Here is a 26,640-nt window from a genome sequence, read left to right as displayed (position 1 = left end):
TGATGGAAGGATTCCTACCAGGGTGGTGGTGGTACTGGGAGGAGAGGGTTGGTGGTGGTGGTGGTGGTGGTGACGGTGGTGGTGGTGGTGGTGGTGGTGGTACTGGGAGGAGAGGGTTGGTGAAGGTGGTGGTGGTGGTGGTGGTACTGGGAGGAGGGGGTTGGTGACGGTGGTGGTGGTGGTGGTGGTGGGAGGAGGGGGTTGGTGAAGGTGGTGGTGGTGGTGGTGGTACTGGGAGGAGGGGGTTGGTGACGGTGGTGGTGGTGGTGGTGGTGGGAGGAGGGGGTTGGTGAAGGTGGTGGTGGTGGTGGTGGTGGTGGGAGGAGGGGGTTGGTGGTGGTGGTGGTGGTGGTGGTGGGAGGAGGGGGTTGGTGAAGGTGGTGGTGGTGGTGGTGGTGGTGGTGGTGGTGGTACTGGGAGGAGGGGGTTGGTGACGGTGGTGGTGGTGGTGGTGGTGGGAGGAGGGGGTTGGTGAAGGTGGTGGTGGTGGTGGTGGTGGTGGTGGTGGTGGTACTGGGAGGAGGGGGTTGGTGAAGGTGGTTTTGGTGGTGGTGGTGGTGGTACTGGGGTGGAGAGGCTGATGGTGGTGGTCGTTGTATTGGGTGGAGGGGGGTGGTGGTGGTGATGGTGGTGGTGGTGGTGGTACTGGGGTGGAGAGGCTGATGGTGGTGGTCGTTGTATTGGGTGGAGGGGGGTGGTGGTGATGGTGGTGGTGGTGGTACTGGGGTGGAGAGGCTGGTGGTGTTTGTGTTGGGAGGAGGGGATGGTGGTGGCATTGGGGAGGGGGTGGTGTATGTTTTCAGAAGAGGGGCTGGAGGTGGTGGTGGTGTTTGTATTGGAGGAGGTGGTGGTGGTGTTTGTATTGGAGGAGGTGGTGGTGGTGTTTGTATTGGAGGAGGTGGTGGTGGTGTTTGTATTGGAGGAGGTGGTGGTGGTGTTTGTATTGGAGGAGGTGGTGGTGGTGTTTGTATTGGAGGAGGTGGTGGTGGTGTGGTGGCTGTACTGAGAGAATGGGTGAGGGTGGGGGGGTATTGTGTATATGTGTGTGTGTGTGTGTGTGTGTGTGTGTGTGTGTGTGTGTGTGTGTGTGTGTGTGTGTGTGTGTGTGTGTGTTTAGGGGGGGTGATGGTGGTGATGGTGTTTGGGACGGGGAGAGGAGGGGGTGAATTAGGGCTGATTAGCAGCGATGGTGGATTCCTCCGCATTACGGCCGGAGATCGATGTGGAGCCAGGCGCCGCCAGCCTGCCATTAGTGACGGCGACAGCAGGCGGAGCGCAGAGAGGGACATGCTGGGCTTCATGGAGGGACCGCGGCCCTCAGAGAGCGGCGCAGGGACACCAGCAGCCAAGCTCAGAAGTAGCGAGAAGAGCACATTTACATACATACAAATATGACTGGATAGACGTGTTCTTCTTCTGTTCCAAAACATGTGTATAAAGATATATAGGTACACAGGGGGCAAACGCCCCCCCATATCTCCATTCCTCATTCCATCCATCTTAATCTATCCATTCTGTAGTCTACCTGCTGCTCAGGGTCACGGTCGGCAGGGCTGGATCCAACTCCCTGATGACTTGAATTAGATCATCGATTACAGACCACGCACAAACGGATTGGGATTCTGATTAACAACGGTTGGTGTCAGGCATACCTGCGTTTCATGGGAGGTGCTTTCCCTAACTGGTATTCTTTGTGATCTCGTAATTATAAGTGGTCAAAGCATGTCATATTTTAAATAAATAATAATAGTGATTCTCCTTGCTTCACACGGCTAAACATAAAGGCCTCAGTGTAACTTTACCTCTGTCCTCCAGGCAGGCGTCCCCCCCTCTCATCCAGCGACGGCCCGCTCTGGATTCAAACTGCTTCTGAAATAAATACTTTTCTCAAACAGTGCCTGCCTCAGCATTAACCAGAGGAAGCTCTGCCTGTGCTTTCAATCTGGCCCAGATCGATGTGTGTCCACACTGTTTATTGTTACGCTGATTAGCTTTAGCTGCTAGAGAATAGCGTCCGGAGAGAGTGCTGCCATCAGCACAAGTGTAATCTGATCAGGAGCTGCTTGCCAACTCGTAGGGCGAGCCGTCCTCAATGGAGGTCTCGCTGCCTGCATTGCTGTGCGGCAACAAGTTATTTTGGCGGGCTCAGGCAATAAAAAAAACGTTTGCCACCTTTTATACGTTGTTATCTGGCGTTGTTTATTTTCTGTAACGTGTATTTTGCCGAATATTGTTTATTCGTAGTTATTGCCAATTTTGTAGAAAGTGAAGTGCTTCACGATTCAATGTCCTCTGGATGCCCGGTCGTTGAGTAAAGCTGACTCCTGAGGCTTTGGAGAGAGAGAGCGGGCCCTGCTATCTCCACGGCCCACCACCCCCACCACCATTACGGCCCTTTATTGTGCACAGCGGAAGTCTGTATCAGCAGAAATAAGACTGAAGAAAAAAAAAAGCATGGTAAGAAAGCAAACCAAGCCTAAATATCTGCTTAAAGTTCAATTAAAGCGGTAGATTTATGGGGACCCAACATCAGGGTTGAATGACTCCAAATCGATCTGCTTCCATTAAAGATGCTTAAGAACATAATAATTAAACACTTCACAGCTCAGCTAAAACATCACTGGCGATCTGCCAGTTGGCCTGACCACTGCCATACTGAAGAGGATCCAGAGGTTTCACCGTTGTCATCATCGGTTACACTTCTCTGTGTCCTGCCACGGGCTTGGTGCTTCCGTCCACCGGGGTTATTGTTGTGACTCGGTGCACATGTCGGCTGTGCGGGACAGCTGCAGAAACACGATGCCTGTGATACAGGGCCGCTGCAGAACAAGATGCTCCAGCAGATTGGGTGTGTGGGAAAGGACACGGAACAGATGTGGTGTACAGACGTACGTACTTCCTGACACTAAACAGTACTGAAACAGAGCCGCAACACTATTCAATGTGAACACGTTTTTCACACTGTGCATCATCATTAAAGCGTTTATTCATGCTATTCTATGATCATTTTTCACGTGATTTCCTTCCCTTTCTTTAGACTTTTCTTTGCCATGAAAAATCTATGAGTTTTTTTTGTCAAAAATCTCTGTTGATCATTTGATCATTTCTGTTTCAACAATATCGACAGACTTTCTTTGCGGCACTTGTCCGTTGACCCACTGGGAACGTTTGAAGTGCACTCTGGTGTTGTGGGCTCCTGGTGTCTGCCCAGCCGGTCCTCTTCTCCATGGCTCCGTGTGCCTCTTTCTTTCAGCGCATGGTCAAAGCAGGGCCATGGTGTCTGCGTCCAGAGGTTCCATCGCGGTCCGCTTACATCTGGGTCTGTCCGTCTGTTCGGCCTGCAGAAGACAGATCTACGCCTCACCACTTTGGCCAGTCCCCTAAATTGAGATGCCATGCCAAATCAACCTCCTGTGTTATTATACAGTATATAAATGGTTTCTATAGCCGTACATGTTAGTGTGTACAGTGGAGACAGATGCATAGTACATATATGGATGGAGAGTTTGGTTCAAATGCATGTTAATCCATTATTGTTTCGAAATCCCTATAATAGCCAATCCAGAAATACATAATGACCATTGATAATAGGACGAATAGGACGTTCAATTACATTTTTGCAGTTAAATGAAGTGAATGAAACTCAATTCTTCTCTCAATTTGTTATTTATATTCTAAAACACTTCGTGAGAATAGTAAATAAGTTTGGGTTGAAAATGTATTTCAGCCAGCTGGTACTATTTAATAATTGATCAACAACTTAACCAAAGAGCCTGAATGAGCAGTATCTGATACCGGTCATTCAGGCTCAGGGATACCTTACAGCGGGGGTGTCAAACGTACGGCCCGCGGGCCTGATCCGGCCCGCAGTGTAATTTAATCCAGCCCGCCAGATAATATCGAATGTCTATCAGAACTGGCCCGCCGGCGAATCGCATTTCAGCGTCAACGCGTTGACGCGGTAACCCTGGCGCGTCAACTCCGGCAGCCCATTTGGCCCTCTGTAGAGTTTGAGTTTGACACCCCTGCCTTACAGGTTAGTGTGTCGACACCGGGGATGGAACCCAGTGGCTTTTGGCGTCTGGAGTCACCCGACCCACAACACCAACACCCCACTGAAACACGAGCTGGATGTGGGCTCTCCAGGGCGCGTTGTGGCTTCACAACATCCTGGAGGAACAAAGGAGAGCCGACACAGGCTGGCAGAACGCCCCCCCCCCCCCCGTCACCTTGAGAGGACACTGCAGGGCCCTGACACTGTAGCCATGGGAGAGGCAGAGAGACAGAGAGAGAAAGAGAGAGAGAGAGAGGGGGGGGATGAGGGGACACATAGCGAGTGAGAGAGAGAGTGAGAGAGAGAGAGAGAGAGAGAGAGAGAGAGAGAGAGAGAGAGAAGAGAGAGAGGGGGGGGGGGATGAGGGGGCAGAAAGCGAGGGAGAGAGAGAGTGAGTGAGGAGGAGGAAGAGACAGAGACTAAGAGAGAGGGGGGAGGAGGCTTACATTATTACTTATAAATGAGACTATGTGATTACATCCGTCTCCACAAAGTACACAGCATTTCAAAGAGTGGATTGTTCCAACCTTTAACAAAATGAAAAACCAACACAACGGAAATGACATTGGGACATTGTGCAAAATGCCATTACTTATGATGCAATTTGTCACCATTACAAATATTTATGAATCCATTATTCCTAATAAAATATCTGTCTGTAGCGGGGCTGATGTATTGTCTACGACCATGATACATTGATCAACGTGAACCCATGCAGCTCCAACACAAAACGTCTCCTTAATTAGGTCTTCTCATTCTTGCCTGTGAGGGGTTAAGCCAAACGGAGGGCAATGACTTTGACGTCATCATTCTTTATCGTCACTTTATGAGCTGCTTGGAATTAAGACTTGTTCAATGGCGTGCAAGTCACTGCGATATAAACGCCATAATGGGAAAAGATTAAAACAAAGTTTCATTGTGTTGATTTGCAGTCCTGGTGGGAATGACGCAGCAGGGAGGGTCGTAACGTTTTTCCACGGGGAAAGATCTTCGTCGTGACCGCGTCTAGGTAATAGTCTCAGCGCGGAGCGGGGTGGTCGTTTTATGGCGTCATTGAACTGAAGTTGTCATTCATCTTGGTTATTAGCCCCAATATAGCTGTGGCTCTGGAGGTCTTTCAGCTGATCAATAATGATGTGATCATGGTCGGACTGCTTGGTCAAACATTTTGTGCACGGTGCGCAAAAACAGACACACACACACACACACACACACACACACACACACACACACACACACACACACACACACACACGTGCGTCCGCGTACGTACGGACGCACAAGCACACAGACATACGCATGCACAAACGCGCGCGCACACACACACACACACACACACACACACACACACACACACACACACACACACACACACACACACACACACACACACACACAATTCTGCATCCAAACATCATGACACATCATTCTTTAGGGTGAGCTCATTTCGCACATGGCCCCTTCAGCACACCATGGGTTGCTCGCTGCAGGCCCCCCTCTCAAAACCTCCATGACAGCAGCGGTTTGAACAGGATATGGAGCCGTATTGTCCTCCTCACATATCAACCCCCCGCCCCCCCCTCCCTCAAGAGCCCCCATCATCTGAGTCATTAGCAGGCTGCACAGTTCCACCCCCCCCCAAACCCTCTTTACTTCTCCCATTAAAGCCTTTTCTTTCTTTATCTCTCTCCATCTCTCCTTCTCTCCTTCGCTCTTACTCTCTATCTCTCTCTCTCTCTCTCTCTCTCTCTCTCTCACACACACACAGTTTCTCTCTCTCTCCATTTTAGGTCTCCCCAGATAAGGAGTGGAGCATGCTTGTTCATCCTCTCTGCTAAAAGCCTTGCCGTCCTCAGTGGCTGTTCCTCATCCCCTGCTCGCCTCAGCCACCAGCACAGCCTCCGCCTCTGTCATGGGGTGTAGTAGGAGGGGCGCTAAATGGTGCTTGAAAACATGAACGCGTGTCCTTTATTAACGCCATCCATTTGGTTTAGCGTATGGTGCTTTTGTCACCTTGGTAAGTTGCTTTCAGAACAGCCTAGCGTAGCAATAGTGTGTGTGTGTGTGTGTGTTTGTATGTCTCTCTGTGTTTGTGTGTATGTGTGTGTGTGTTTGTATGTGTGTGTCTCTCTGTGTTTGTGTGTCTGTGTGTGTGTGTGTGTGTGTCTGCGTGTTTGCGTGAGTGTGACTGGTTGAGTGTAACCTTGCGGTGTTTACGCTGTGGCCAGTGTAACCTCCTCAAGAAAACAAGTTTTAAATTACTCTGCGGCACCACGGGCAGTTCCCCACGGAGGGAGCGGTGGGGGCGGTCGCTGGGTCACTGCGCCCTGCTTGATAAGGCCTGACCAGCCCCGCACCCGCACCCCGGGACAACCCCCCGCAGCGAGGCACAGAGCGGGGACAGCACCGTCCCACCTGGGACAGCAGATCGCCCTCGGTAACGGAGAGGGGGGTTCAGTCTGTGACTCATACCAGGAGAGAACAGGCAGAGCCGGGAAGGATAATCGCTAACGCCTTCTTTGTTCTGTTTGGTTCAAGACGCCATTCCGGTGGTCTGAGGTGCGATGAAGGTTAAGGTGGGATGGAGACAGGGAATGTACTATTGTGTCTATTTGTGTTTGTCTGATGCTAAACACTATGAACTATTTTAATATAGAAAATCAATTTCCCTACATTGATTGTGCCTTTTAAAGCAATGCCATTGTTGTTCGCGTGACAGTGAAAGTGGTCATGATGAGCCTCGTGGCTAGAGTAGTAGTAGTAGTAGTAGTAGTAGTAGTAGTAGTAGTAGTAGTAGTAGTAGTAGTAGTAGTAGTCCATCAAACCACAATCGCAAAAAACCTGGAGGTTACAGCTCAGAGGAATAGGCTGTTGGTAGAGTCAGCAAATACTACAGCATAATGAAGACAAATCCAACCAATCAAGCGAGACGCTGCCATCTCCATTCAGCCAAACAAGGCTTCAACTCAATTCTCCTCTGAATTCACACGAGTGCCTGATAATCTCTATTGAGGGTCTGAGGAAACCGTTGTACGCTACCACCCCCCCTCCCCCCCACAAGCTCGTACACTCTGTACCCTGAAATGCTTCCGAAAGTAAATCAATCAATGAATAAATAAAATAAGGAAATACTGCATGATTTTACTGGACTGTGCTTACAACCATCGCTATTGTTCTCCAGCTTTAAGGTAGGACTTTGTACACCATCCATCATGGCAGTGACCTTTACTGTATGCTGCGATCCAAGCAACATGAGGGGGACCCCCCCCTCCCCTACTGCAGGAATGAGGGAGTGTTAAATTAATATTCTCACCCTAAAAGAAAACAAGTGCCAGTATAATTTAGAACCAACCATTTATATAAAAAAGTAACTTAATGGGATTGTGGATGGAGTGATTCTGAACCCCCTCACATCCGTCTCTATAGCGTGGCAGGTGTCACAGGCCTTCGTCAACCCCCCCGACTCAGAGCACACAGGGGGCCGCTGTCACTTGTCTTTCTCTCTACACCCCCTGACGCCCACGTTTGATCGCTGGGTAACACTTTGTTTAACCAAGCCAGTGATTGCACCGCAGCAGAAGCTCAACACTGGATCACGAAGACGGGATCCCCCCCAGACAGGGTGGTCCATCTCAGTGATGGAGTTGGGGAGACACCAAAAAGTGACGGTAAAGGTGGAGCAAGGTGGAGCAGCTGCCAGTGAAGAGGTCCTTTATGTGAGGTAGAGTAGCCTAAGGGCAAACCACCTGAGAAGTGACCAGTAAGAACTGGCCTAACCCCTGATTAAGTCAACTCCGCTTGCTTCAGCTTTTAACCGCAGGAATGAGTGCCCAAAATACACTCCAGCAGCCATAATTGTTTGAGTGCTAGAAAACAATTTGGGCTATTGGTCCTCTTATTGGCGTCATCAGCCATTATGTGAGCCAGTTCTGCTGGCCTTGTTGTTATGCTAACATTATCACATCCTCCTGACACTGCATCGAGCCGACCCTGAGGCACAGTCATCAAACTCAGTGTCTGGCATTAACAAATAATCAAAGTGGAATTAGCTCCTTTATTAAGTTTAGACTATCTGATCCTGGCTGCTTGTCTTACCAAAATCGATTTTGTTTCCTTAGAATGTAAACCATGCATCTTTTTTATGTACTTTTTTTCCCGCCAACACATGGACCTGAACAAATGCCTATGGTGTAATTATTCATGAGCTTTATAAGCAAAACTTAAACAGCAGTTTCTTTTTATAATGAATGGGGCCGGGTGAAGGGTTATCATGCAACACACGAGCAAGTGACAAAGTTTCAATTTAAATAGGGAAACGGGAAAGCAGACATTGCAGTTATCCTTTTTTTTTCACCAAGCTGCAAAAAAACAGAGAGCACAGTGCTGTGTGTGTGTGTATATGTGTATTTGTGTGTGTATGCGTGTATATATACTGTATATACTATATATACAGTATATATATACATACGTGTGTGTGTGTGTGTGTGTGTGTGTGTGTCCCTGCTGTGATTTGGACAAATTGACCACGAATGAAGGAACTGTGAGGGGCGCAGCTCATTCAAGCAGGAGCGACGGCACGGGACAGGAAATCAATAGCTATTAAGATGGAGAAAACGACAAGCATACAAATCCAATATCTTCCTTTCTCCAAAACCCCTTTTGGAGACTATTTTATATAAAAGAGGAATAATAGAGTTAAAAGTCTAATGTATATCGCTGGATACATAATACAACTAGTGAGACACACGTGTGTGTGTGTGTGTATTTACATTAAGCATTTACATATACACACACTTCACTTACATTATTTATTTTGTAGTAAATATGCAAAGTAGTAATTATTCAGATGTTTTGACAGGAGCTCTGTTAGACACCAACGTAGCCTCCAGTAAATCAGGTGAATGAGGCTGCCATAGCTTTTACGATACCGTCATAAGTCAGATACATGGTTATTGGTTGACTCGTATTTTATTACATTTCTGACACTGTTATTTTAAAACCCTCGCATGGCATGCCACAAAGTTGAAGCCGTAGTTGGAAATGCCTCTGCTTTACTACTCAGTAAAATAGATATGTGGCCAATAGGAGACGTTTCTCTCATGTGCCGTATTAATGTAATCACCTGTGCTAAAGAAGTACTTACCTAAGGTATTTTTAAAAAGCCATTTTGCTTGTTCATGCACCCCGTTTGAATCAACATGGGGCATGCTCATCCATCATTTGGTGCATTTAGTGTCAGTCCCTCTTTCAACTTTTCTATTTTTGAATGTAATCCTCGTCTGGAGCCTCACAAAGCGGACCAATCGATACAGAGCATTACCTGGAGGAACATTAACGTTATGGCACACATGCATCATCTTCATCTTCATCTGGGGCACAAAAAGGTCCCGCCAACCTGGAAGCTACAATCAAATTATTATATTTCTAATCTTTCGGTCTAAACCAGGGGTGTCAAACGTACGGCCCGCGGGCCTATTCCGGCCCGCAGTGTAATTGAATCCGCCCCCCCCGTCAACAATTCCCTGTCACAATGTAATGACCACAATTAATGCAATTAATTAATGCAATTGTCCAAGACTTCAATTTTGGCCCACTGTAGAGTAGGGATGTAACGGTTACCGGTGTAACGGTAAACCGCGATAAAAATGTTGTCAATAACAATTACCGTTTTCATTTCAAATAAAATTATTATCGCGGTGGATAACCGCGCCCGCGGTGTGGAAACCGTGTGATTAAATCCTTCCCAGCGCTTCATCCGAGCAGTGTAACGCCGTTATTTTTTCAGTAACGGGTAATCTAACTAATTAATTTTTCCGTCGTTACAACGCTGTTACTGACAGTTAAATGCGGTGCGTTACCATGAATTGATTGAATAAACTGCGTAATCCGAACGCACCCCTGGCTGCACACACAAACTGCTAGTGAGGACGGAGACCGGGTGGGTTAGCGATTATGATTGGCTAAGGCAGAGTCGTGTTTCATGGTAGCCAATCGGAGCCAGTGTTTTTACACACAAGCCAGGATACGCGTGCCACACGCACACGCACACACAAACACCAAACAGATTCGATGAAGCAGTAGAAATGGCGAGTCCGGAGCAATCCGATGAAAAGTTGGTATTTTTAAGGTGGAGATATAAGCACTACTTCAAATTCATTGAGGTCAAAGGCAAGAATGTGCATGTAAAGTGAACATTATGAGGTCGCGGTCACGGCGATCTGCGGAGGAAGTGTCGGCGGGAGACGGAGAGCGCGTAATTGTTTACATATTGTTCTTTATGTCTTGAATGTTTGGATTAAACCTGCACTACTGTAAATGTTCCTGATAAATAAGCTGTTTACATGCTGAACCCTTGTTCCTTTGATGTTAAAAGTTGCACTTTTGATAATATAAATAAATAGGCTATAATAAACACTTTTAACTATTTCAGTTTCCGTAGGCCAATCAGTGCTTTCTGAACATATTGAACACACTTTTAAAAATACTGCGATAATACTGAAAACCGGGATAATTTTGGTCACAATAACCGTGAGGTTAAATTTTCATACCGTTACATCCCTACTGTAGAGTTTGAGTTTGACACCCCTGGTCTAAACGGTACAGATATGCTCTATCAAAAAAAGTCCAGGAAGAGGCTACAGGAGTCGTGGCTAATGACAGGAGCGCTTTCCCCTGAAAGGCTTCCTTATGCACTGCATCTATAAAGCAGCTAGATTCACAGAGTTAACAGTCACTTGGATACCCCCTCCACACACACACACACACACACACACACACACACACACACACACACACACACACACACACACACACACACACACACACACATCAACGAGTGTCAAGCTCTTCGTCTGCGTCCCGGACACTTGACGCGCCCGTCCCTCCCCCTAAGCTGCTCAGGCTGCTCCTGAAGGCCAGGCCTCCGATGAAGGGGTACATGCTGTGGGTGTACAGGTCTCGGACGCCGTAGTACGGCAGGTCCACCATAGAGGCAGCCGCCTCCTGCTGCTGCCTCTTCTCCTGGCTCAGGTTCAGCTTCTCCAGCGCCTTGTTCCTCTGGTAGTACTTGGAGAACTTGTTGAAGATGATGGAGATGGGCAGCGCCACCACCAGCAGGCCGCACACGATGCACAGCGTGGCCACGATCTTCCCCGCAAACGTCACGGGGCAGGTGTCCCCGTAGCCCACGGTGGTCATGGTGATGGTGGCCCACCACCAGCCCACCGGGATCGTGCCCAGGTCCGTGTCGTCGTCCTCCTTCTCCGCAAAGTAGATGAGCGCGGAGAATATGGAGATGCCCACGGAGAGGAAGAGCAGGAGCAGGCCCACCTCCTGGTAGCTGTGGCGCACCGTGGCCCCCAGCGCCCGCAGGCCGATGGAGTGGCGGGCCAGCTTGAGGATCCGGAAGACCCTCATGAGGCGCAGGACCTGCACCACCTTGCCCACGTTCTCCAGGTCCTCGTTCTCCTCCGAGCGCTCCCCGTCCGTCTCGAAGGCCAGCGTGATGTAGAAGGGCAGGATGGAGGCCACGTCGATGACGTTCAGCGGGTTCCCCAGGAACCTCCGCTGGGACGGCGCCGCGATCAGCCGCAGGACGAACTCGGCCGAGAAGCAGGCGATGCAGACGCCCTCCACCACGGCGAAGGCGGGGTCCTCGATGGGCTTGTCGTTGTCGTCGGTGCGCTGGAACTCGGGCATGCTGTGCACGCACATGGCCACGATGGAGGTCAGCACCACGGCCAGCGACGCCACGGCGATCACCTTGGCGGAGCGCGAGTGCCCCGGGTCCTCCAGCCGCAGCCACATATAGCTCCGCGTCTCCCCGCACCAGGCGCCCTTGAACTTGTCCAGGTCCTTGTCCCGCGTCGAGAGCTCCTCGACGGACGAGTCCAGGTCGGGCTGCTGCTGGTCGTCGCTGCGCACGTCCCACTCGCGGTCCTCGATGTAGTCCTTGCGCTCCTGGTACCAGCCGCTGCAGCAGGGGCTCAGGTAGAGCTCCTGGATGCCCCAGTACTCGATCTCCTGGCTGAAGGAGTAGACGCACAGCTCCTCCATCATGTGGATGCAGCCCGTGCGGTAGAAGTTGAGCACGCACAGGAACATGCGGGGGTTCCGGTCGAAGTAGTACTCGCCGTCGGCGGGGTTGTAGTCGTCGCAGAGCTCCAGGATGCCCGGCTCGCCCTTGCAGCACAGCAGCTGGGCCAGCCGCGTGTGCGGGAAGCGGAGCAGGGTGTCCCGCTCTACCTGGTGCCGCACCCCTCCCACGTTGAGGTGGACGCGGTCCTCCTCGCTCCCGCGCAGGTGGAGGATTTGGCCGTACCCCATGGTGCTGAGGAACGGCACGCAGGAGGAGTGGTTGAAGTAGTAGCAGTAGTAGCAGTCGTAGTAGCAGGAGTGGTAGTGGTTGGTCAGAGAGAGAGAGAGATGGAAGATCAGTTCAGGGTTACAGTGATTATTCTACATAAACATAACGGAAATATAAATAAAGGCAATAAATGCCGACTGTACTGTGAACATCAGGAGCACAAAAACTGTATTGTAGGATGAATCGGTTAGTATTTATGTTTGAGGGCATTGCTTGAGAAGTACATTAGCCTTCTGAAGAAAATCAATAGAGTAGCAGAAGGAAAGCCGCCGCTGCCTCTCCCGAGGCTCAAGTAGGCCTGGAGATCATCACTCCACGAATCACTAAATTCAAATAAAACGAAAGGCAACAAGTTGAAACTCAGCCTAACGCATTTATTCAACGCAATTATTACAATTGTCCGGTTAAGAATTTTAAATGTTAATGAAACATGTACTTAAACGTAGAAGTTTTGCGGAACTACTAAAAGCAATTGCCAAACGTCAACAGACGTCCTGCAGGTCCAAATAGCCTAAATCCTTTGATAACTGATTTTTTTTTTAATCAAATGGGTAAAGTTAAAACCTACCTTTTAACGCAGCATTTCTTTCCATTAAAGTAATGCTTGGTAAAGTTTCCACATACAAATTCCGGGCGCTTTTGATTTAGGTAAATGGATGAAAGTCGTTGCAGCCTGGCTGCCGCGGCGCTCCGACAGGGTGACTTGACTCGGTTAAACGGGCTGCCTGCAGGGAGGAGGGAGGAAGGGAGGAGGGAGGAAGGGAGGAGGGAGGAAGGGAGGAGGGAGGAAGGGAGGAGGGAGGAAGGGAGGCGGCACGAGGCTCTGGGTGTTCACCGCCTGAAGAGGGAGGGGCAAGAGAATAGGAGAGGGGCTAGAGGAGAGGAGAGGAATGTGATAGAAGTGAGAGAGCTGGACCTCATACTGCAGTAGGTATTTCGCCTACATATCTCATGATTCTAGAATATAAATTATGACAAAAACCGAGGCCTAGTGACGCCTATTTAAGATTGTCATTGCCGAGGAGTTGGTCACTGAAGTGATCATTACCAATTTGATGAAAGCGTAGTCCAGAAATCTTCCAGCATTTGCGGTGTTTATAGCCCAATGAAACGAACGATATTCATTCATTTAAAAATACCATACAGGTATACCTAGACACCTTGAAGATAAATGGCCCTTAAATAACACTAATAAACCAACAGGTTCTGGAAGTTGTGTGCAATATAATTTAATTCTATCATTGGACATCAGTGAAAAGCCTATTGTTATTTTCGTTGTGGAGTGAAGGCTTAGTGGTTGATATTTTCGGTTTTTCGGTCTACTGAGGTAGATGAAAGTGAATTCAATTATAATCATTGAGGGTGTAGTATGCAAATTATTATTATTATTAAAATCAAGGTTATATTCTATCCAATTCCACATCTCTTGAACAACAATGTGGTGGAACCTCAAACACAGATTAGCCTATATATTATATAATATTATTATATTATACTATATTTTATTATGTTCATATAAACTGCCACTTTTTTAGTCAGGAATAATCCGGTTTAGGATAACTGTCCAACCTGCACTCTCTTATCAATTAGCCTGATTGGGCTGAATACAGAACACCTGTTTATGGATGTATTTGTCATACAAAACTTTCCTGTTTGACTTGACAGTCAGTCCATAAATAGTGAGAGCAGGGCAGTGAGTAAGTTTGGGTCTCTCTCTCAACATGGTTCCTTACAGCAGGTTTGGCCCTTTTAATTGTATTTCTTTGACATAGTTGACTTTTGAAACAGCTCCTCTAGTTAAATGTCTTTGATTTAAAATGTATTTTGATGTTTCAGAATGCTGGTCTTGTGCCTGATATTGGTTGTAACCATACAAGCAGAAACAAAGCCCTCTATAAGTCCGTAAAGTATTCCCAATCGTTGTCGATCCATGTCTGGGTCTTTGCTGTGTAATTCTGATCGGCGGTCTGTATTGTTCTCTAGGTATCCAGGTAGACTGTCTAGGAAATGTAATGCGTGTGATTGCTGGTCCACTCAGCCTTAATTTTCTGGAAGTTTCTGTTGGTTACAGTAAGTTGGCACATCTCTATCTATTGAGTGTTTTGGCGCTGCAGCTGGAGATGTGACCACGTCGGCTGTGTCCTCAGATAATTCCATCATCCCCATCACCCAACGCCTGGCATCTCAATGTGGCATCAGCCTGTGGAACCACCCGGGACACGTTGAGCTCTACGTCTCTCTGCAGAACTGCTTCGCTCACAATGTGGTAACGTTGACCGTCAACGTCCTCTCCTGACTTGCAGTCAGTAACAATTGTTGAGATAAAGATCAGCCTTCTCTAATGTATTGCTACAGGAAGATAAAGAATTCACCACTACTCTCAATCTACGGGTCTATGGTGCCACAGATGAGGAGGAGACGTACCATGTGTCTGACACATGTCACTATCCTGCATGGGCCTCCCGAGAAATAATCTGTGACCCCAACTATATGGAGGCAAGTGAAGGCTCCTGCATGGGGGGAGGGGGCACATCAAGGACACATAGGGGGAGGGTGGGGGGCACATCAAGGACACACAGGGGGAGGGTGGGGGGGCACATCAAGGACACACAGGGGGAGGGTGGGGGGGCACATCAAGGACACATAGGGGGAGGGTGGGGGGGCACATCGAGGCTGGGTCACTTGACATTGTGGGGGAGTGTCTGCATGGCCACTTACTTTAGACTGGCTTTCTTCTTTCTAGGTGTCTGTGAGGAGGGCGCTTGAAGATGATTCCCCACCTATTCCCTTCTCCTCTCTGGATGTGAAGGGGAACAAGGCGACTGACCCTCGGCGATCTGCTGAACACATGGTCTGCGTGCTTTTAGCTGTGAAATATGTCTGTCTAAATTGTCCAGTGAGTTTGACTGTTTGCTCCCCAGGACCAGCCCAGCAGTGCCTTCCAGATTAAAGCCATTGTGTTCTTCAGCCATGAGGAGAGGCCCATGAGTGTGACTCAGGCCCTGGGAAGAGGCTATGGGGTTACAAACGGACATACACGATTGGTTGTGCGAGGTTCTCCGACTGCACCAGAGACCTACCATCAAGATGTAAGCAGGCCTGATTCCTTCCTTACTTTTAAGGATATCCCAAGTCAAACATATGTTTGACTGTTCAAATGAAAGGCATGCCAAAATATAAATTACAATATTTTTAATTATTTAAATCCATGTGTTGTCCTTGGCTTTTTACAGGTGGCCGGGGTTCCTATGACCATCCTTCACACGTCAACCATATTTGAGAAGAAGTGGATAGCCTCTCAGATTGACGCTACTGTAGCCTGTCCGACAGGTCTGTTGGTTTATGGGACTTGTGCGCTGATGTTGTATGTAAGATTTGAAGGGGAGTAGAAGGCAGAAATATATTTAGAAACTGAACAACCTAAAATATGTTTACTTCACAGAACTGTAATTGACAGGCAAGCTGTATTCCCTAACGAGTACAGAAAATATTTCTGACCCTACACTCAAACATGGCTCTCTTAAATGAGGAGAGGAATAGAGAACCGTCAATACTAACTTGGGTTTCTGTGCAGGTGGCTTCTCCGTCACGGACGACACACTCTCCTGGTTCATGCCCAGGCACATTGACCCGCTCATCTCCGCTGACAGGTTCAAGCTGTTGGAAGTGCACATGGGTGTCGATGGCCAGAGGCTGGATGCAGAAGAGATGGCTGCCAGGCAGTACGCTCTAATCATCAATGATGTGCACATCATCACCAAAATACCTGTGGGGGCCATCGGCGGCTACACGAAGGTCTGGTTGACACGTGTTTTAACGCAATTAGAATTGCCTTTCACAGGCGGATGTAATCATTTTAAGACGAGGGGACCTATACGCCTCCTGTGAAACATTGACAAATCCCTTGTGCAGAGCGCCGTTAAAGACAACCAATACTACACGTCGTACAATATTGCACCGATGCTGGAGTTGCTGTGGGCTGAGGACATGACTGGCGAGGTGACCAGATACAAAGTCCTCTTCCCAATCTCCACGCCGCTGACGCACATGCAGCCACAACTTATCGACAGTGAGTGCTCTGGCATCTGTGTTCCTTGTGGAAAAAATGGAAGCTCTCCCTATACATCCCAGCCCGTAATGCACCCCTCCACTGTCCCCCCCCCCCTGTACAGACACTGTACAGGGTGAGAACTTGTTCAGGGTGTCTCTGGGGCCTTTTGCGGCTGACGTGCTGCTGTTGAACATGACCCTCTCCGGCGTGGTTCTGTCTGTGGCCGAGTGCAACGCCAGGGGCTTTGATGTTAAGGAGCTGTTCTCCCACAACGGCTTCAAGACCTTCATGGTGCAAGTACCCTTCATGGACCCCCTTGTGCTGAAAACTGTAAGCGTCCTCCATCACCTTGAAGTTTTAAAGGTCCCATGGCATGCTATTTTATGGATGCTTTAATATAAGTGTTAGTGGGCCCCTAATGCAGTAATTGAAGACGTTCAAGAAATTCAGCCTTGGTGCAGAGTTACAGCCACTACGAGCCAGTCCCACAATGAGCTCTCCACAAACGCGCCGTTTTTAGAGGCGGGTCAAGGTGGAGGGTGGGGGTGTGGCCCTGAGCAGCTTGTTGCCACGGTACCATGCGCTAGTGTTTACAGTTGAACACTCCGGGTGCTCCAGTGGGAGTCCTGGAGCTCTATATCTAAATAATGTCTATCTATATAATATATTATCATGGTCCAAGCAGTTTGTGCCGCCAGATGATATTATGAATCTCAAACGACTGCGTTTGAGATTGAGGAGAAAGAGATTGTTGAGCAAGATACCTAGTGCTCGTTTTACACTCATATTAATGTTAGAAAATCTCAAAGTGAAATTTCATGCCATGGGACCTTTTAAATAAATTAAGCTTGGTTTTAAGTGGCGCAACAACCTAATTTTGAGTTTTATCTTTAAAATAGAACGAAGAGGGGACAACCCTCCATTCTCTTCACTTGGTCTTCGGCCTGCAGGTTTCACACGATTCATCTCCGCTTGCTTACGCTGTGGCTCTGGAGTCTAGGGTGGTTGATCAAGGTGAGCTCTAGCAGAGGAGATGCTTTAGCCTACCATTACATCTCCATTGCTTAACATTGGGCATTAACCCAAAAAAATGCTTGTATGATTAAATAGCCCACATAAAATTGTATCTATATAGAAAGATGAATATCTCCAGTTAAAGCAAAAATATGCTTTTACAGTCAAGTGTCTGTATCGCTTTCCCCATGTGCTCCGCATGCAGTGGCTCCCGTGCTGTCTGGTAGCTGTGCTCATCAGAACTTTGACATCATGGTGAAGTACGGGACGCCCGACTTCCATTTTCAAATTGTTTTGGGCAACCAATGGCTGACCCCGACCCTCGCTCAGCATTACGGCCTGACTGACCATGGGACGCATATCTCTTTTGCTGTGCCGTTTACAGACCAGAGTGCCGTGTTTGAGGTATGGGCCAAATGCTTCCCAGCGCTATGGTTGCATATCCTTATGTTGCTCCTCATGGCTATGAATGTTAAACATCTTTTGGTAAATCCCCCCCCCCCCCCCATTTTCCAGGTGATTGAACATTCTCACATCAAAAGCAGGCTAGATATGGCTCTGCGCTATCCACAAACCAGTGAGGTGTTTCAAGCATTTTCAATCTCTTGCAGTTTTCCCTCCATTCTAACAGGTTGGTTTAAAAAAAAAAAATACGGATGTTTTAAATCTGACAAAACGATCCATTCTGATTATTTATTTTACCGTTCAGAATGCTATCCAAATGGCACAATGACTGCAATGGCGGTCAAGTTTGAGTCTGTTCCTACTATGAACCTCAGCCAGCTGACCCTCAACGACCCCACCTGCGGCCCAGTCTACACCGACGACCGATTTGCTTCCTTCACCTTTTCAGTGAACTCTTGTGGAACCACCAGAAAGGTAGAGGGCCTCGGTTTACCTTGTTTTGAATTCTTTAGGGGCGTCACTGACTGAGCTTGCATGCGTCTCGTTTTTCTTAGTTTCTATCCAATGTGTTGCTGTATGAGAACGAGATCTCTCTCCCAGAGTCGATGGCTGGGGTAGATGCCCCTGAATACGAGTGAGTTTTACAATAAATACTTGCCAGGCAAACTATTGGTTACCAAAATGCATGCCTCCAAGACCTCAAGTAACCCGGGACTGCACGCTGCTAGGCATGGTGTGTACTGGTCTTTTACCTTTTTTATAATCACTTGCGCAGGTTGCAGGTTAAGTGCTACTATGCTTACGACGCCACAAACTCTCTGGGCTTCATTGCCGCACGCGCAAACCATGAGCCATACGCGGATCCTGCGGGAGGCGGCCTGGAGGTGGTGATGCGCATGGCTTCAGGTCAGTTCCTCCTCGATGCCCGGGACGCGCCCCCTTTAGCCTCGTGTGTTGATGAGCTGAATGATGAATATGTAAACAGATTTGCATTCTAGGCTGGTTTAACAAACATGTGTCTCTTAATAGACAAACCTAAATATACTTTTTGAATGACACCCTGCCGCTTGTACACTAGAGCCCTTTGACTTGTGTTATCCTACTTTAAAGTGTCTCACTGATGGCGTGTAATGCTTTGATACGGTTTGTGTTTAAGATGAATCCTACACAACATTCCATGGACCTGAAGACTACCCTATCCCAAAATACCTCCAAGAGCCTTTCTATTTTGAGGTGGCGCTGATGTCCACCAACCCCCAGCTGTCATTGGAGTTGGAGAACTGTTGGGCCACACTGACGGCTGACAGCGCATCCCTACCCAGATGGAATCTTATTATTAATGGGTGACTGAACATCTAGAACCATGAAACGCATTTTTAAATGTTTAGTATCTGGGGAAACCTAGACGCTAAGCCCAGGGCTGTTTTGTGTTTTTCTTCAGTTGAGGATGTAATGGGATGGCTGCAGTGAAATTAATGTTGCATCAGTTTTGAAACTGATCTGTAGGCAATGATGGGAGTGCCATCTGAGGATAATGGCAGTATAATTATTTTCTCGCAATGCCTCCAGCTGTCCAAACCCACTGGACCCAAACAGGGTGGTGTTCCAGCCCGTCTACGCTGACTCCAGAGTGCAGTTCCCCTCCCACTACAAACGCTTTGAGGGCCAGATGTTTGCCTTTGCCAAGGACCAAGATTACTTGAGTGATCAGGTAACTCATCAAAATGGAAAGTGTTGTTTTTAAAGAATAATATTTAATAGCAACAAATCTCCCCCTTGTAGCTCTTTGTCCATTGTGACGTGGTGCTCTGTGACGGCCGTAACGTGATGGGCGGGCCATGCAGCGGCCAGTGTTCAAGTCAGGGAAATGAAATCGTTGGTATGTATGACTAAAATGACCAAGTTTGCCAATTGTCATTTCTTCACCCTTAACCCTCGCTATGATTTGACAGGTCTGCAACATCCGGCACAAACCCCTGTACACAGTCACAATGAGTTGACTTCTGGACCCATTTCTATAATAAAGAACAATCAATAATCAAGCATCTCTGCAGTTTCGTATTTCTAAATATAAATTGAACTTGGCCTAGAGTATGTTGAGATTCCTAACCCTTCAGAAATGTGTGCACACTGTTTTTGTTTTTTTTAGCAAATCATTTCTATCTTTATTGACTTGTATGCTGGACATGGTTAAATTGTCACACAAGTACCTTTTTGGGTTTCTACAAGGCTCAATAATGCAACTGAAATTTGACAGAATAGTGCTGAAATGTGAGTTTAATGTCAGTCTTTATACCATCTCCTTTATACAGTCTATTCAATGGTTTAGATAAAGATTTTATGCTCAATTCTATAAAACTTGCAGCTTAGATGACTTGATGGCTGTATTGCTCATTAAACTAAATTGTCCAATCTAGATGACTAAATGTGCGGAGACAAAGAATGCAGATGCTTCTGTTTAGTGGCACTGCAGGATGCAATAAGCACCCAGTCAGGTGGTGCATGTGTGCAAATAATGAGCGGGCTATTTAGCATTTGCTTCAGCACCGTCTGTAGTATGGGGACTGGATACATGTTAAACAGGAAATGTATTTAATATTGGAAGCCAGGTGTACACCAACAGAATGTTCTCAGGTCCATAAGTGTATCTAGGGGATACTGTTGGACTGCAGTGCCTACATTAAAGACTAAACCACATGTGAAGACTAGATGCTTTCTGAACAGTTGGTTGCAGACAAAAGTGGATGTGGAATAATAACAAGCAAACATTTGTTGCATTTATACAGTTGTATTACTGTCAGTGGCTCTGCACAGCATTGTTTCATATAAGATTTTCACCCTGGGTGATGTTATCCATAGCTACGGAATCAGCTTCCACTGCTATGTGGATGACCCCCAAATCTCTATTCCTGTTGAATCAAAGGACTCTGCCCAGATCCAGAATGTTGAGTCCTGTCTGACTGCAATAAAAATGTGGATCTCCCAGAACTACCTGTGGCTCAATACAGGGAAGACGGAGCAGATAATCATCGGCCCCCCTGTGTTTCGATGGCTCGGTCATCCCGCAAAGTGCCTGCGTTAAAAATCGTGATGTCTTGTTTGACCCTATGCTGTTTTGCCCAACATGGCAAAACATACACAAAGTATAACTAGAAATAAAAATATTGCAAAAATCCGACCAATGCTATTGGCAGCAGATGCAGAGACACTCATTCAAGCATTTATATCACGACTGGATTATTCTAATTCATTGTTCTCTGGTCTATCTAACTCGACCACAAGAGCTTGTACAGAATCAGAACCTCAAAATTAAGAAATAACAGTGGGCCTGTTTGTAATTCATTTATATATTTTGTAAATTGTAATGTAATAATTATCAACCTTAATTTTGGAGGCCCCCCCAGGTACTTGGGGCCCTGTGTACTCTGCGTATGGGGAGCGGCGGCACTGTACAGAATGCTGCAGCTAGACTATTGACTAGAACGAGACAATGTGATCACCTCTCTACACTGGCTATCAATAACTGCCAGATCGGATTTGAAGGTACTACTGCTTAAAGCCTTGCATGGATTAGCACCATCCTACCTGAAGGACCCTACCATTCCTTATAGTCCATCTCGGCCCCTCCGGTCTTCGGGAGCTGGCCTTCTTTCACTACCAAAGGTTAAAAGGAAATCTACAGGACAGAGTATTCGCCTATCAAGTGCCCTATCTATGGAATAGTCTGCCCACTGTAATCGGGGAAGCTGACTGTCGAGCTATTTGAAGCAAAGCTGAAAACCACCTCAACAGTCTTTCTTTTGGAACCTAAGGGTGCCCAACAATGCTGATGTCGGGACTGATGCCGAATGCGTGGAAGATGTGTCAGTGTCTGTCTGATCATGTGAATGTCTGTTTCTGATTGTATCGATGCGTGTTTGTTTGTGTTACTAAATTAGCAGTAGTCTACATTTCTTGTATGCACTTTGCCTGTCTAATTCATTATGCTGTCTGTTTTAGCGTGTTGCGTTGACTGACTGGATGCCTGGCTTATTGCAGTGACTACAACTACATGCCTGGACTCTCCTTATGCCAACCGGCCATCACAGATCTAGAATGGTTTGCCTCTTTATGTCAGTGATGGCCCCATTGCACTCCTGATCGTCCATGGAATCCCCCACTCTGCATTCCTTCTCAAGATTTCCTCCTTGCCCTGTTGGGGGCTAGGGTCAAGGGGGTGTCATAAATACAGTATATGGCATGTTAAAAGGGTGATATCATGCCACCAGGTGTGAGTGATTAGCCATTACAAGCCGTTTGAAAATCAACAATCATTTGCCACAGTCCACTGGGTAGGCTGGTGGACTGATCTACCCAGCATACATCTAGTGTACACATTCACTAGTGATGTCACTAGGGCACAGGGAAAGGCAGGTTTTAACTGCTTGTAATGGCTAATCACACTCACACCTGGTGGCATGATATCACCCCTTTGAGACTGTACCTGTGATTAAGGGCTATACAAATACAATTTAAACAGATGCCGCTCATCACAATAACATTCAGTCGGCTCTTTTTAGGAATAGGGCCACAGCCGGGTAGATTTATCTTTATCTCCATTTTACCAGTAGAATGGTCACCCTCCTGATCCTGTGACCTCAGTTTTGCTACATGGACAATCTGGATCCCTCGCCGCCCACACTTGACTTGGGAGGGAGTACTCGCCTTGACCAAGTCGTTCAGCCAATCAGCATAAACAAACGTGACATGTTAAGAATGGCAAAAAACTGCACTCTGTTTAATTTGATTTTTGCAAAAACTGCACTAACGGCTGTTAATCTTTAACAGCCATTGGTAATGTTACTTACAATACAAATAAGCAACATTACCACTGTTGCTTCTAGAGATGCCATTAGTTTTGCCCGCATTTTACAAATAGGGAAATTGGGGAAAATTGTGGGCGACAAGAGGACCAGACTGATCCATGTACAAAACAGAATAGGGTCAAGTGATCAGGATGGACCAGAGGCTTTTCTACCAGTGCCCTGGTACATAAGGAGGCCGTTATGAGCAACCAGTTTTAGGGTCTATTGAGCGCTCATGCGGTGACCACGGATCCATGCAAGGCAGCCGTTATAGTGCTCTCCATAACACCGTGTTTTGTGAAAGAATTAGTTCATTGTACAAGTCTATAGTGGAGAGTTTGAACACTGAGAGTCTGCAGAAATGGTGACAAAAAAAAAAAAATTTGAAACCGAGAATCTCAGTTGTTGAGTGGGCACCAGTACACTGCTGTTGCCCCCCCCCCCCCACACACTCTGTAGGCATGACAGCATTTTGTAGTTTGACTAATGCACATTTGTCAGCCAAGTGCTGCCATTCAGCTGCACTTTGTGAACATCAGATTTGACTGGCTAAGTGAGCCAAAGGGTTGAGTATTTAAACACTGTACAAGCCCACCCAACACTAAAAGCCGCTCTTAGAAACATGAAGTAAAAATATTTACACAGCAAGATTTCAGATAAAGGAAACATTTTATTGTTTATGCCAGGAGAGGCATGGGGTAGAAATTAATGCATTGTAAACCAATATGTGGATCCACTTCAAGGAGCTCAGCAGAAGTGGTCAAGCTAGACACAGCACATTTATGAACAACAAGATTAACTGGAATCACTAATGTCTGACAAGATTAAAATTAAGCGTCATTTCAGAAATTAAAAATTGAAGAGAATAGGTCCGGAGGAGGTCTGCCCTTGGCTTGTAGTTGCACTGCAACCAAAAAAAAGATGTAAAGTGCATCAAAGCTGTGTCAACAGCTACATGTTAAAAAAGAATGAACAGTGTGCCCGTACCCTGTCCATTTATGCTGCGTGGCAACAGTGGGCAGCAGTGTACTGGTGCCCACTTCAACAACTGAGATTCTCGGTTTCAAATTTTTTATTTTTTTTAGTCACCATTTCTGCAGACTCTGAACAGTGTTCAAACTCTCCACTATAGACTGTACAACAAACTAATTATTTCACAAAACTTACATGTTTTAAAACAACGTCGTCAGAGAAGGGCACTTGCAGCAGATAAACCTTTGAGCCATTGGAGTACTTTTGTTCGTGAAGGAACCCTTTGGCATTGCACTCCGCAGCAGACAGAACCCCAGTTGAGAAGGTGATGTTCACCAAGTTCACATCATGCAGCACCATGCCAAGCCAAACCTTAAACACTCCTTCCTCTGGGACGGTTTCTGAATAAAAAAGGGATCAAGCTTGTTTAAGAATGCAATTATTTTTCTAGTATTCCTTTTTTAGTAGACTTACCATCGACAATATCTGGATACCAGTGCATCAAAGGGGTTGTGATTGGGAAGAGAACCTTATATCTTGTATCAGACTGAGAAGCCTTTGCAATCCACAGCAACTCAAGCATGGGTTCCACGGTGTAGGAGAGGTGGTACTGGTAATCTGGGGCATGGCTCTGCAATAATTCATGCAGTTTTAAATAATACACCACTGACCTGTGGCCCACTATGAAGCATTTCTCATTACAGTAAAGAGTCCAACCTTGTAGTAACCATCGGGGGAGCCAATTGGGAGCTCAATGACCAGGTGATATTCTGTGGAAGCCAGCGTGTAGCCCCTGGAAGCCATCTGAGCCTTATCCAACCGTTGGCCATTAATGCCCATGTGCATTTCCAGTATTTTCACTCTGCCATTCAACAGGGGTGTAATGTAGCGTGGAATGTTCCATGAGATCACTCCATCATTAATGGTCACACCACCTGTTAAACAGAACATAGTGAACTCATTATTGGGGCATTGTAGTGCTTTCCACAATCCAGTTGAGGGGGTAGTAACAAGTTCCACCACTGACTAGGGGACTCACCAGTAGGACAAGCAGCCATTGAATCCACAATTCTCAGACCCTGTGGCGTGGTGAAGTAAGTGCCCACTTTGACAACCTCCATCGGCACACCAGCCACCTGAAAGAGTCACAAGAGGAGGATTTAAACAAATGCAAAATGGGTTAAAAAAAATGTTGGTACGAGTTTCCAGTCAACGCCTACATCTTCTGAGTAGGTCTGTGCCGTGTTGTATGGGCTTCGCACAACCAGTCGATTAGGAGTAGTCATAGCGCCATAGCCAGCCTGGTGAACCTCATCCAGCATCATCACGGTTGGCTCAGGGGTGTAAAAAGTCATCTTCCAGATACCATATGCCGTGTCATTGACCTGAGGACAAGACATATCGTTAGGTAGATCCCATGAAAGCATTGTCAAACTAAAACAATAATAATATTGGCCTTTAACATACAGCCTCCATTGCGTTGTTCGTCAAGTCATCCTTAATGTTCCCAGCATGTCCTTTGGTGTAAGGGCTTGTGTCTCTCTGGCCCAGGTCTTTGGAGACCTAATCAAGTTGATTAATAAAACGTTGCCAATTCAAAAACAGAAAGTGTTTTTTATATAATGATCAACAAGGGACCTACTTCCATGTAGTTTCTGTCACAAACGATCTCCTGGGAGGCCCAGGCAGAGTAGCTGCATGTTTTGGTCACGTCATGAGTAACTACATCCGATGTCAGTTTTCAAATTTACTCCAGAGGACCCTCATAATGACAGCTGACACATAGGTCAGAACAAGCCAATGTAGTTGCCCTTGCTGACAATGTAGTTGCCCTAGCAGTCAAGAAACCGCTAACCCCTTTTATATCCCCTTAATCAGCAAAGCATTTGTCCATGCATGCCCAACTAATTGAGCAATTAAGACCAGGTGTTATGCCGAGCAGGATGAAGGAGTTTTAAAACACCTTCAAAATTGGCCTTGTACATCATGGGATTATTTGTTTGCGATACTTTTGATGAGATAGTTCTGAGATAGTTAAAATCCTTAATAAATGTATACCTAGAGCTAGGCTTATCGAAACTTTGTCAGATGTGACATGTCGTGCAACCTCTATAGCAAATGCAAATCCATAGGCTGAGTATGGTTTCTTACGATTATACTGATCATACTGAATTACAATAACTAAAATAATATTATATTAAATACATTATTATTCTATTTTATATATATATATATATATATATATGACATAACATGCTTGTTGATTTAGTTTCTATTTGTATTGGTTAGTTTTTTTCATCATTAAAGGGGAGTAAAGGGCCCTTCTGATCACGATAGACCGTAGATAGGAGGGACCTCCTAGTAAGTGTAAGGTTGTTACTTACTTACTGTCTAGCACAATCTTGTATAATCGAAGGTTAAAACCACCCATTTGTTCAGTTTGTTTGGTCCATGTGTTGCATACAATGTTTATTTACCTGTTGAGTGTTGTATATGTGTTGAGTGTGTGTGCTGGCGTTTGATATGATTCTTTTGTTGAGTAATGTTGGCTAGAATGGCGATCGTTGAGAGACACTGTGGGGCAGTGTCTACTGCCTAATTCTGTATTTTTGTCATTTTCTTCTTTTATTTGCAATATAATATGTTTTTACTAAAGAGAATATTCATTTAATTATAGTTTGTTTTGTTTTTTGCATTTTTACTGTAGCAGGAGTGTTTTTTTTCGATGTTTACTTTCTACCGAATGCAAGCTGAAGAATTGCCACTGTTGGGGAATAAATTGCCAGCGTCTTCCAAAATCCCAAACATCTGTGTCCCATGGTCCTTCTCTACCCATCACACCAAATGAAACACAACGCAGAGGCCCAGGGTTATAGAGAGGCAGCGGGACATTTGGGTTACATAAGGATAGACAGTAGCTAAGAGGGCCCTCCTG

At 46.6% G+C, this 26,640-nt stretch overlaps 2 protein-coding genes across 2 annotated transcripts; one reads left to right on the top strand and one right to left on the bottom strand.

The window, feature by feature from the left end:
- Positions 1 to 10,882: 10,882 nt before the first annotated feature.
- On the bottom strand, positions 10,883 to 13,089 carry kcns3a (potassium voltage-gated channel, delayed-rectifier, subfamily S, member 3a; the record flags this gene model as incomplete). The annotated part of the gene is made up of 2 exons (XM_084483847.1): positions 12,988 to 13,089; positions 10,883 to 12,383 (listed from the first exon to the last, which is right to left on the bottom strand). The coding sequence occupies exon 2, from the start codon at positions 12,377 to 12,379 to the stop codon at positions 10,883 to 10,885; it is 1,497 nt and encodes a 498-aa protein (XP_084339973.1). The 5' UTR covers positions 12,380 to 12,383; positions 12,988 to 13,089.
- A 1,167-nt stretch (positions 13,090 to 14,256) lies between these two features.
- On the top strand, positions 14,257 to 19,927 carry LOC311363861 (uncharacterized protein; the record flags this gene model as incomplete). Its single annotated transcript, XM_084483846.1, has 20 exons — positions 14,257 to 14,317; positions 14,403 to 14,489; positions 14,567 to 14,685; positions 14,775 to 14,915; positions 15,163 to 15,270; positions 15,341 to 15,508; positions 15,653 to 15,749; positions 15,994 to 16,214; positions 16,332 to 16,488; positions 16,592 to 16,800; positions 17,370 to 17,484; positions 17,690 to 17,889; positions 18,001 to 18,115; positions 18,194 to 18,363; positions 18,444 to 18,523; positions 18,665 to 18,795; positions 19,046 to 19,232; positions 19,459 to 19,600; positions 19,672 to 19,768; positions 19,842 to 19,927. The coding sequence occupies 20 exons, from the start codon at positions 14,257 to 14,259 to the stop codon at positions 19,925 to 19,927; spliced, it is 2,691 nt and encodes an 896-aa protein (XP_084339972.1).
- Between the last annotated feature and the right edge of the window lie 6,713 nt (positions 19,928 to 26,640).

This window comes from Micromesistius poutassou (genome assembly GCF_964030765.1).
Source record: "Micromesistius poutassou genome assembly, chromosome: 19".
NCBI classification, from domain to species: Eukaryota; Metazoa; Chordata; class Actinopteri; order Gadiformes; family Gadidae; genus Micromesistius; species Micromesistius poutassou.
The sequence above is the reverse complement of the archived record's forward strand: the minus strand, read 5'-3'. Positions and strand labels throughout refer to the sequence as shown.